At 38.4% G+C, this 12,493-nt stretch overlaps 1 protein-coding gene across 1 annotated transcript in view; it reads left to right on the plus strand.

The window, feature by feature from the left end:
* Window positions 1–12,493, plus strand: part of TENT4B (terminal nucleotidyltransferase 4B) — a 42,649-nt gene that overhangs the window by 27,118 nt on the left and 3,038 nt on the right. The window contains 8 exon segments of the mRNA XM_051805594.1: window positions 1,859–1,979; window positions 3,002–3,109; window positions 6,227–6,355; window positions 7,670–7,883; window positions 8,463–8,589; window positions 8,691–8,794; window positions 10,461–10,648; window positions 11,230–11,394. Of these exon segments, the coding sequence (XP_051661554.1) occupies window positions 1,859–1,979; window positions 3,002–3,109; window positions 6,227–6,355; window positions 7,670–7,883; window positions 8,463–8,589; window positions 8,691–8,794; window positions 10,461–10,648; window positions 11,230–11,394 (1,156 nt within the window).

A 12,493-nucleotide genomic window follows, 5' to 3' on the forward strand; every position in this document is an offset into this window, starting at 1 on the left:
TTTGATTTGATGCTGGTAATGCAAGAGAGATACTCCTATCCACTTATCTGATAGTTTTTTTACTGCGCTTGATTGTTTTGAAACTCATGTAACAAAAATGCTTTGCTTTTGTCTGTTTAATTTCATATACTGCCTTGCTTCAGTGTTTGTTTCAGCTGAGGTTTCTTGGGAAGAACAAATGCAAATACTTCAAACAGTACATAAACCCACAATAACACATTCCTGTGGCGGTGCTTGCCAGACTTTCAAAATAACCTGCATTTGTGTTGGTCATTAATTCACTGTTGCCTTCTATCAAAGCTTCTCTTCTCCCTGGGTTTTCCCGACCTGTCAGTAACTGTATAGTTAGTTTAGATTTCAGGCTCTGGGATTCAGGAAGACCTACCGTGGTTTTTTTAATCCTGTTTCTCTGTGCAAGAATTTGCCTTATATCCATTTACTTAAGCTCATGTTGAAGGTTTGTGCATGCAGTTGTTTAGCTGCTGGATCTCTGTTCTTTTGCAGGCAGTATCTATACTCAGGGTGGCAACAGAGCTGCTTTTTCTGTTTTGGTGTGCATCAGAAAAAGGCCTCCTGTTATTAACTGTCCAGCAGTGGGTTTAACACTAATTTAGATTAGAAGAGAAATGTCCAGCAGCATTTCCTGCTCTCCAAGCTAGTTTTGAACATAGTTTTCTGAAAGCTGTCCTTGTCAGACAGATGGTCTGTGGCTGAACTGCTGCCGGCACTGCTTGTTGGCAAGAGCTTGTTCATCTAATGCAGATGTAGTTTCTTTGAGATGGTTAAAGCAGTGCTGTTTGTGAATCAGCAGACCTGTAGAATCTCTGGGGGGGAGGGAGCATTCCTGAATATTTTTATGTTTTCTGTAATGCAGTTTTCTGTATCACTGAAGTGTCCTGCTGGCATAACCATAGGTTTACATGCTCACCTCCTTTGTGTTCCAAACCAAGCAGGGAAATAAAAGAAATAGGGGAGCAAAGAGGAAAAAGCTCAGGATCTCACAGTAGCCCTCATGGGCTTTGACTGGGATACCAACCACCTTTTGAGTTTGGGTTCAGGGACTGAATTAGGGTGTAGTCAAATGAATGTGTGTGCATAGGGAGGAAGTGTAGTGGGATGGAGACACCTCTTCGAGGAGCTGAGTTAATGAGTGAAATTAATTAGGTGGTTTGTTTTTATTTAACAACTTGTTGCTTCCTGAAGTCAAAGTCACCACGTTTTCCTTTCCCTGCTCCCTGTTCTTGGCACTACAGGACAACTGCTTGCCATGTGCCCATTGGTGCTCTGATCATCCAGAAAAACAACTCTGAGATGCAAAGAGGCAGGAAATTACCTCAGAATGTTTTGGGGGCTCATTAAGAGGGGATGAAGACAGTTTCTGCCTGACCCATTAATAGATTGAACTGATTTGACCTAGAGCAAAGGAGGAGACAGGGCTGTGCATCTTGGAGTAGAGGATGGGGAACAGGACTTGCCCTTTCAGTGACAGATTGTTAAATTGGCATTACTGGTTAATACAGCCCAGGGATGGTGATTCACAAGTTCATTTCTTGCCCTGAATTACTTTATAGAAGCTGATCCCTCTCTACTCACAGTGTGGCTTGAGGAGACTAATCTTAGGCTTTTCAACCCAATTGATTTGTGTGTGTGTCTGTCCCCTCCCCTTGGTAACCTGTAATATTCTGTATTTCCCCAAGTGTAAAAGTTCATCCTCACCCATTTCCTCAGAAAATTACGAATTAATTATTGGGTTAAGCTACATTCTGTCAGCTTTATTCTAGGGATGTATAGATGTCAGTTGTTTATATTTTAATTGTATTGGTCTTTTAATTTGAATATTTTTTTTTTCCCATTTCAGCGATATTGATTTAGTTGTGTTTGGAAAATGGGAGGCATTACCGCTTTGGACCCTGGAAGAAGCTCTTAGAAAGCACAATGTAGCAGATGAAAACTCAGTAAAGGTTTTAGATAAAGCAACTGTAAGTTTGGGGGAAGAGGGTATTTCCTTGTTAGAAGCTAAATTTCAAATCAAAGATAGATCTTTGGGAAGAGAATGAATTTTTATAAGAAGAAACTATTTTTTTATGTTAAATTTGAAATAGAACCAATATAACTTTTTTAAGTAAGGTTTTTACTACAGAAAAAATAATTGATAGTGCAATAACAAGTATTTCTTCTATTGGGGAAATCATCTGGTATCCCATATGCACAACATAGACTTGCTTTTAAGAGAGATTAGACTAGTCATTGTTGTGAATTTATGTGATTAAATGTTATGAATTTCTGACTGAGTTTTTACATAAGTAAATTATTTATTTTTTCTTTTTGCAAGTAAGCAGGCAAAATAAATTTTCACATAAAAATAGTATGTACATTCTTGCATAAAGAGGTAATGGTATGTCATGCACAGAATAGGATTGTTATAATTTCCTACCTTTTGCTAATTTTGAGAGTATGTAAGGGTGTTGGGGTTTTACCAGGTGTCTAATTCATACCTATTATTAGTAGAGAAAGGTAATTTGGTAATCACTCAGGTGGCAATACATCAGAATGCTCTCATTATTCTGTGCTTATTGTTTGAATCAGTTTTGGTGAGGGAGTGATGCCCCAGTGACACGAGTTGTGTCAGTTCTGGAGTCTCTGGTACCATTTCTCTGTGTTTCTTCAGAGTTTGTCTCCCCCTGGTGTCTGTGGTTCCCACCAGCGCTGAGCTGCTGCACCAGCTACTGACCCAAACCAATCAAAAATTTATTATGGAAGGTGAAGTGTTCTGTTCAACAGAACAATAAATTGAAAATAGTGTTCATGAGTTAGAAAAGTAAAGTTTAAGTAAACAGATTGGCAAGGAGAGTGAGTTCATAAATAGGAGTCCTGATTTCTCTGCCTACTTCCTCTCTACAAATTCATAAACCATTTCAGTTTTACTGGTGCATTTAAGAATAAATGAAACCAAATGTGTCTTGGAACTCTGTATTGACTTAACCTGTCTTTTTTTTTGCAGGTACCTATTATTAAACTGACAGATTCCTTCACTGAAGTAAAAGTTGATATAAGCTTTAATGTACAGAACGGAGTTAAAGCAGCCCAGCTCATCAAAGATTTTATCAAGGTTAGGCAACACTATAATAGAACTACAGAGTTGACTATTTGATAACTTAACTTTATTTCTTGTTTTACTGTGACAGCACCCTTACTAGAGATACACTTTCACTCTGTTATTTTTTGTTGTCTGATACTACTGAGGGATGTTCTGCAGTTTTAGGCATATTGCCTTAAAAGGCATGATGATATTAAAATATACAAAGAAAGTATGGAGTGGCCTTAATGGTACAATGATTAAGGAAAATGCAAAAATCTCTGTCTTAAATGTTCTGCTCTTTTAGTGTTCTGCTCTTAAGTTCATTGAACTTAAAATTAGTAATAACCACACATTTCTGAGGAAGTAAGAATCATCTTGTTCTGGACTGAATATTGTTTCGGCATACAATGCTAATGTATAGAATAAGTTAAATTAGTGTTCAGAGATTCAGTAGTACATGTATAATAGGTACATTACAGTTATTTTTGTTTAATATATAGGATCATTTTGTTAGGATTAATGTGCTTTTGTATTTAAAGTTTTGAATTATCATTACACTATTTTCCTTTTCTTCCCTTCCCCTATACAGTGCATTGGGCACTCACAGTAAATATTTCATAAAAGCAGTAGATAATTTTTCTTGGATTTTCATATTCTGTTTAGGGAAGTTGAAGTGCAGTTGTCTCACTGAAGTGCTTAGTTATTACTGTTCTATTACTGACTATTTTTTTACTTTAACCAAACTACTGGACAGCAGGAGAATCAAAAATATTTTGGTAGCTAGATAAGTAATACTTCAGAAAACTCCATAAATCTGAATAAAGCAAGCACTTTATTTTCAGTCATAAAGGTTAGAAATCACATACATCTGCTTTAATAATGTCATTGAGTCTTCTAAATTTGGGGAGATTTTTAATTGCTGACGAGTTGGAACATATGGCATCAACTTGATAGTCTTCAATTCCTTTATGTGTGTTTAGTAGCAAGTATGAAAGTAGCTCAGTTTGCTTGTGCAGTGTCTGTTTCTTTAACCTGTAGAAGGACACAGGAGAAAAATCTCTGTCCTTAAATTTAGTAGAATCATCTGACTTCTCTCTGCATAGTCTCACCTCTGCATGTCTATGAATCTTCTGCTTGAGCCCCTGCTGGTGAGGCCTCTTGCACCCACGCTCAGAGTCAGAGGGTGGGGTGGGTTCAGAGACCTTTTGTCTCTCAGCCTCAGTCTGATGAACAGAAGTTGTATTGTGTAGCTCCTTGTTGGGGAAAGAAGGTGCCCAGAATCTCTGTCGTAGCAGAGGTACCTGAAATTTGGTAGCTGACTTCAGTTTTTACGCTGTCACATTGCCTCGTGGGGGACAGGCTGTCCGTGTTTGGTTTTCTGCCACAAGGCAGGGACTGTATTTCTGTTACACTCCACATACAAGTTTTATTTTCAACCATGTCCATAAAGCCCTGCATACTTTCCCAAAATTGCCTATTTGCTTCTGAATTTCAAAGTAGGAGATAGTCTTCTCATGAGAGCCTGAAGGCATTTTATGTGTTTGAAAAAAGAAAAAGGCATTAGTGTGTTCCTGTTGCCTGGGTTATTTGTAACCCTTTGGCCTTGGGTCAGGGCATGATGAGAGGGGGCTGTGCCTTAGGGAATGAGTGGGAGCTGTCTGTGGCAGCTGGGCAGGTGTGGGACAGAGCCCAAATTGCTGAGCAGGTTTGGTGACAGTACTTGGGGTAAGCTCACAGCCTGGCCAGTGCCTGAGAGACAACTCCCCAGTGAGGATGTCGAGGCTGAGGATGCCTAGTCCATGGGTAGGGTCAGGATTTAGGGTCAGGATCAGCACCAGTGCGGAGCAGTGGCTCAGGCAGACAGCACGAGGAACCACTGAGATGGGAGGCAGCTCTCCAGCAAAGTGGAGGGACTCCCAACAAGGCTTCCCACACGGTGCTTTCCCACACAACTGTTTTCACAGCAGCCTGAGCCAAGGCTGAGCAGCTGTGCCACCCCAGAACTGGCCTTGAGCTGAGCCTGGTGTGGCGGGGAGGTGGCACATGGCTGCTGTGGGGGGTCCTTTGTTTAACTTGGAGAAATCCTGACGTGTACTTGCCACGGGATTTCACTGGTGTTCTTGAGGCACTCTCCATAAAACATGTGCAGGGCATTCTCATGGGTCTTATTTTGTCCCACATGACTTTCAGAGTCTAACTGAGGTGTCATATTCAGTATTTGCCTTCAAAATGCCTATTTATCTTTGAGTATTCAGTTTCCTGAGAACAATCCTGTCTTTGAATTTTGGTACACACTGTTATTCAACACTTCAGCTTGTAAGTTCTTAATAGTTCAAAAAAAGGATTTGGGGATCTTCAGTTAAATAAGGCTCCCAACACTCACCATAAGACTCATGCAGAGAAGTTCTTAGCAAAATTCTTCTTTCCCTGTAATCTTCTGCAATCACAGACATCATGATCCACATTTCATCTCTGACACTAAGGAACTTTTTGGCTCTGTGTTCATAAAAGTGATATTATTGAGCCTCTTTTGCCCCTCCCCTGTGAGGGGGTGTACAGAGTGCAGGCATAGCCTCCACTGCTGTCCAAAGGGTCCATGTTCTCTGCATGTGCAGAGTATGCACACCTCTAAGGGAATCCATGTGGATAAACCTATCAAAGGACCGGGTATCCAAAGGTAAGTATTTGGCTCCTTTGAAAATGTTATCTGAGTTAAGTAATTTTGAAGGGCTTTTTGTAACTCCAGGCATCTGAAGTACTTGCAGGACAGAAATCTCAGCCCATTTTGGTCTATCACCACAGTCATAGCAGGAAGGTTTTGTTACAGATGTGGATGTCTCCATAGTTCTTCCTTTACAATCCTTTTCATTTGTAGGAGAAAAGCAAGTGTATTTATGTATTCGAACCAAATAATTCTTACTTTATGATCTTTTTTCTGTTGTTAATATCTGCCACCAGAGTTGAAGAGGTAAATAACTGTATTGATCACAGGCAGAGCACTTGGCTTCTCCCCTGTTACTAAAAATAATAGCTTAGAATTGTACATGGCTGTAAGGCTGAATATAACAGATAGTTTCAATATGCTCTCTTAGCATCCACTGTATTCATGCACCACAGTGGCATAACATCTTTGTTTTTCTCTTTCAGAAATATCCTGTATTACCATTTCTAGTGTTAGTATTGAAACAGTTCCTGTTGCAGAGGGACCTCAATGAAGTATTTACAGGTGGAATCGGTTCTTATAGTCTTTTTTTAATGGCTGTGAGTTTCCTTCAGGTAAGCTCCATGGAATCTGGGGCTGCCCCTGGGGCATAAGGACATCACCTGCAGAAGAAATTTGATCAACCCTTACATTTAATCCTTTAAACTATCGTGTTTGTGGTTTTGCACCTCCTTTTCATTTAACAATAGATACATCCCACCTATCTGCTGTTCTTTCTTACTTTTGGTGTGAAAGATGTTTAGAACATCTGTTGGTGTATCAGTGCCAGGCACTGATACACATGATGCTGACATACAATATTGATACCTATGATCTTGACATTCATCCTAAACCAAATTGAATGTTGTGTAACTTATTTGGAAAAAGCTCCATAAGGTTGGTGTAGCCTGCAGCTGTCCTTTGTAACACTTGATTTCCAGGTCATGTGCCCTGTACGTGCTTTAATGAATGCAATGGAATTGTGGTTGTTTGTCTAGGTTTCTAAATGTGTTTTACAACTTTCTCTTGAATCTAATAGGGCAAAATGCATGAGCTAAATCTATATTGTTGTGCCTGGGGGAAGAAAATACTGTAGAAATACGAAGTAGTGATTTCTGGCTGTATCAGCCTCATTCTTCTTCCTGAACTAAATGTAACTGTATAACTATGGCTCTGTAAGTGTAAGTCTGTACTTTTCTAGATTGTAGTTACTTTTAAACCTGAGCCTGGAACTGGAGCTCAGCGTTTGCCTAATGCTGTTGCAGTTGCCTGCTGAGCACAAATGAAATTAAGGCAACAGACGTATCTTTTTAAGAGAAACTGAAATCTCCCAACCCCAGTTTTTCTGGGGTTTTATTGACTAATAGTACTTCCATTTGCTCCTGCAAGAAGGAAAAGAAAAGAAGTCATATTTTCTATTATGTTAAAACTAGGAGCTGGTTTTGTTCATAGTTTCTCAGGCTGCATACTTCAACAGCAGAGGGAACCATGGGTATAGCTGTGCACATGAGAAGCCTGTATTTGTATTGCAGACCCAGGTTTGTGAGGTGCACATATCTTTGCTTTTTCACAAGAACTCTGCCATTAGTGCTGGAAGTTCACTTTTACTGGACTGAAAGTTCAAATACAAAAATGTTAATGCTTGACAGCCTTTTTTTTTAAGAGGTAATTAGTTTATAAAAGTTTTTATAGCATCTTGATTTAAAGATGCAAAACTGCTTTATCAAGAGAAAATACTATATTTAGACATATTAGCTTTATATATTATGTTTTATTATTTTTTATTACTGCATTTAGACATGTTTACTGTGAAAAAGAGAAGACACATAAAGGCACTTGAAACCTGAAGTCTTAAGAAAATGATTTTTTTTTTTCTCTCTTCTTAATAGCTGCATCCCAGGGAAGATGCCTGTATGCCCAATGCCAACTATGGTGTTCTTTTAATAGAGTTTTTTGAATTGTATGGACGTCACTTCAATTATCTGAAGACTGGAATCCGAATAAAGGATGGTGGCTCTTACGTTGCCAAGGATGAAGTGCAGAAGAGCATGCTGGATGGCTACAGACCATCAATGCTGTATATCGAGGATCCCTTACAGCCAGGTACCCTCACAAAGCAAGACTTAACACATGGAGTACGAAAGAAAGGTTGGGGGAGTCCTTAATCTGGGGGAGTTAAATCAAAGAATTAGATATACAGCTGTATATCTGTAGATAGATGGAATGACCACCAAGAACCAAACAGAAACATCTTGTTCATGTGTAGGAACACGAGACAAACTTGGAATACAGGTGGCTGCTGAAGTGGCGAGTCAGGGGCAGTTTCAAGAAGAGTGTTAACACATTTCTGATCTAGAAAAATGTCACCCAGGACATTACTTTTATACATGTAATATATGCAGTACAGGATTTTAATTATTTGTTGTAATTTATTAATTTTATTTTTTTTCTTCATGTATTGCACTTTTACCCAGAGAATTGCTGTTTTGGACTTTTGTGCATGTAAAATATCTATAGATCTTCTAAGCTCTTTCAAATATTTATGCTTCAGTAATCCTGTTCTACAACAGGTAATTGCAGTTAGTTGGGACTTAAAGGCAATTTTAAAAAAATGCTGCTGTCTCCTATCTGAAAGGTGATAACCACAGTTTCAATCTTATTTATTTATATTCTTATTTTAAGGTAATGATGTTGGGAGGAGTTCCTACGGTGCCATGCAAGTGAAACAGGCTTTTGATTATGCCTATGTTGTTCTGAGCCATGCAGTTTCCCCAATAGCTAAATATTATCCTAACAACGAAACAGAAAGGTAAATTCTCCATGTCTAAATCTCAGACATTAATTGCTTATATTTTTGTGTGTCTTAAAAATTAATTGTGCTGATGGTTTTGTATTTTTCCTGTTTTGCAGTATATTAGGGAGAATAATTAGAGTAACACAAGAAGTGGCCACATACAGAGACTGGATATCCAAGCAGTGGGGAATGCAGAGCAGGACAGAGTCTTCGTGTAATGGTAAGTTTTGACTCAGCTGGGCTGAGATTGGGAAATTTCCTGCACATTTTGATCATACAGATTTTATTGTTGCTTTTGCCTCACATAAGGCAATGTGCACATCTTAGTAGGAATTTCCTTTTTTTGTTCAATATTCTCATCATTTCATCCAGAAAAGTTAGATTTGTACAAGAGTAAAATGGCCTCGTCTTTACTGCGATAGATTTGGTCAATAGAGAGCTCTGTACGGAGTGCTGCCTTCCAAAAGGAGACTTTGGAAAAACTTCCAATTTAAATTACCATGTTGTCACTCTCACACTTCTTTTGTCCTTTAAATGTGGACAAGGTTTTAAAAAGAATTACTGGGAATGCTAGTTTAAATCTGAATACTAACCTTCTGTTCTTTTATTTTTCATTTTAAAGTGTAACATACGTGTACAGAATTAATATTTAATCCAAGACTGACCATATAAGTGGAATAAGTCTTTTAAACAGGAAAATCCTGAAATATCAATCATTATTTTTGTTTTTAACAAATGGAAACACAAAGTCAATGCAGACAACTTGGTTACAATGTCTTTTAAAATCATCTTTAATCCATTGCCCATCTTCTGACTTCAGCAGTCAGTTGCCACTTTTGGTGTAGGTGTATCTGCTGTCTGGAAGTTTTCAAACTAAAGTTAATTTTAATAGTTTCCAATTAATTTTAGAATGTTGACTACTACAAATCTTCTCTTGTTAGGGATTAATCAGAGTACATGATGCAACTACCCAGTCTTTCCCCAATGTTGGGATTTTGTTTATTTGTTTTTAAAACCCGTGTTAGTGATTTCTGTCACTGTACCTGTCAGTTAAATGTGCTCTGGGCCATTTGTGTTCTCTCAGGCCCTTGTGGCCCTGCTGTGCCCCCAGGAATGGCAGAGAACTGCTGGTCAATCCTGCAAGGAATCCTTAGCTCCCTATTAGCTACCTCCATGCAAATACAGCTAGTGGGGCAACAAATGTATGTTATGTAAATCAGAGGGAACTCCTAAGTGTCTTATGTGAGATAAAACAGCAATTAATAAAATAAAAATAACCCCGTATCAGGCAGGTAATGGTGACAGTTACGGTGGTTGTCTTGTAGATTTAGTTTGCATTTAAGTTCCAATTCTTTTTTTTTTTATTTAAGGCAGAAGTTAGTGAGATGTGAGAGTTCTGTATGTTTTACCTTCAGTGTAGGAATTCATACAAAGCAATGAGACTTCTTTAGAGTTCTTCTGATCCTATCAGCTCCAACAGAAGAAAAATGGGAGTTGCTGAGTGTTGGGCATATAGGAACAGAATTTAAACCTATGTATTTAAATGCTGTTGAAGCATGGCATGAAACAATCTAAAGCAGCCCATCTGAACTTTGTTACTGCCTTCTTCTGTGTGTTATTGCTCTAATTCCCATCTTGAACCATGGGCAGTGCCCAGGTTTTCATAGTGTGCATTACTGATGTTGTTGGGAAGCCACCACGCCCTCTGCGAGGTGCTGCCTGCAGAGTGTGCACACAGACACCCTCACTGTGTCTGCCTGTGTTTGGTGGGCATGTCCTGCAGGATGGAACAGCCTTTATGTATCTTAGTGGGTATGTTATAAAAACCCAAGGCAACGTACTTTAGCAGTTAATGTGTGGTGATGCTTCTGTTTTGTTTTTGCTAGGTAATGGAGTAACCTTGATAGTAGATACTCAGCAGCTAGACAAATGCAACAATAACCTTGCTGAAGAGAATGAAGCACTGGGAAAACCTAGAAATAAAACTTCAGAAACACTTAGTAAACATTCTTCAAATTCTTCATCAGGTCCTTTATCATCATCATCATCTACACTGTCCAGCTCTAGTGATGTAGTAAGTACTGGAGGTTTTCTGACTTTTTTTTTTAATTTCTTTTCAGTTTTCCCCCCCCTGATTTGGATTGCCACAGAATACATTTTAGAAGCTTGGAGTCCTAGTTAGTTATTTCATCCAGAATCCTAACTTGCATAAGATGTTAACTCTTATGCAATTTCTACACATATAAGTTGCAGTGTGTTTTTGACACAATACATGTAGAGAGTAAATGTAGTAGATATTAAGTTCCATAGCTCTCTTTTCTCTGGGAAAATGGTATTTCAAAAACAACAAAAAAAAGACTGGTAATTCCAAGCCACATGCTTTAAAAAACAATAAAAGCAAAAAGCTTTAAAAAAATCTGTTTCGGAATTCTATTTAAAAAATAAAATAAAAGGCAAATCTCAAAATCAGAATCACACATCAATAATTTTTAAAATCTGTTTTACTCAGTAAAAATTCTGGATTGAAAGAATTTTGATATCTATTAAACATATTTTAAGTTTTGTCCACTGTTAACTTTATTTTTAAAGGAAAAGTCACTTGCAGAAAAACTTACTATTAAGAAAAACTCACTAATACTTTACATTTTCCTGAAGGATTCTGATGGAACACCTTGCAAAACCTCTAAACAATTGAGTTGTCGTCAGTCTACCACAAACAGAGTGGGGTCACAAGAAGTGTCACTGGAATCCTCCCAGTCGAGTGGGAAAACACAAAATAGCCAAACAGCCAATACATCCAGCAACACGAACAAATCTCAGGTTTGTGGAATGTTTGAAAACAACATCTGTATAGATTATTTGAATATTACACGTCTCTCCCACGGAAGGGTAGCTTGTTCTGGAAAGGAAATGCTGTGTTTTTCACCTGCCCTTTACCCCACTAAAAGGTTTTCAGCACTGATTTTTATCTAAAATCACCTGGTTCTTTCTTTAGTTTGCACAGATGAATTTCCATCTGTGGCTTTCCCAGCCCTAGAGCAGGTGAAATTGGACTGACTTTATTTAGGGACATCTAGATTTGCCAGAAGTATAGAGCTGTGTTGCACCCATTTCCTCTTTGCAAAAAGCATGTCAGTCCAGTTTTGACTAGAGAATTTGAGAACTTACCCTCAGTGAAAGACAGTTAGCTAAAATATATGTTTAAAACTCTGGCTGCTCTGTTAGCTGTTGATACTTGTTGAGCTGCCTTCCGTTAAGGGAGGTTAAGATTCTTTGCTGACACATGAAATCCCCTCTCATTTCCCCCTATAGATAAATATCTTTATGATGACACCCACCAGAGCTTGTGCATTAAGGGGATTTCTCATGTTAAGAATGCTTCCATGGCAACTCAGTATTCTGGAAATATTATATGCCTCTCTAAATACAATATACTTTGGATATCTTCCATTTAAATTTTATTCTTGGACACAGTGTAGGACTTTTATGTTTGAAAATAGTCTGAAATCTTCTGGAATATTATTCCTGAAAATAATTCTAAAGACATGCCTTCTCCTTGCTAATGATCTCTCTCTAGCTTCTAATGAGACAGTTCACAGACTGGGCCTTGCCTATGCCATTAGTGTGTGTTTGTGTTATTAGGCAGAACTAATTGTGGGCTGGAATGTGAATGTGCACAATCTGAGACACCCTGTATCTCTAAAAAGATGTGGTGTAAAATTAATCCTGGATGAGATTTGAGCAATCTTCCTCTGCTGCCTTGGATTATGGATTTACTTTTCTGTAAAACAGTAGAACGGTTCTATCCTTTCCAAAATTCCAAGTGCTCTGCTCTTTTCTCTGGACCTGCATAGTTTTGGCTCTAGAGCTGAACATTTTGTTATCAGTCACCAAAGTGGAAGATGGGCAGTGCTGTGCT

This window comes from Manacus candei, unplaced genomic scaffold, assembly GCF_025592945.1.
Source record: "Manacus candei isolate 608988 ecotype Guabito, Panama unplaced genomic scaffold, ASM2559294v1 h1tg000065l, whole genome shotgun sequence".
NCBI lineage: Eukaryota > Metazoa > Chordata > Aves > Passeriformes > Pipridae > Manacus > Manacus candei.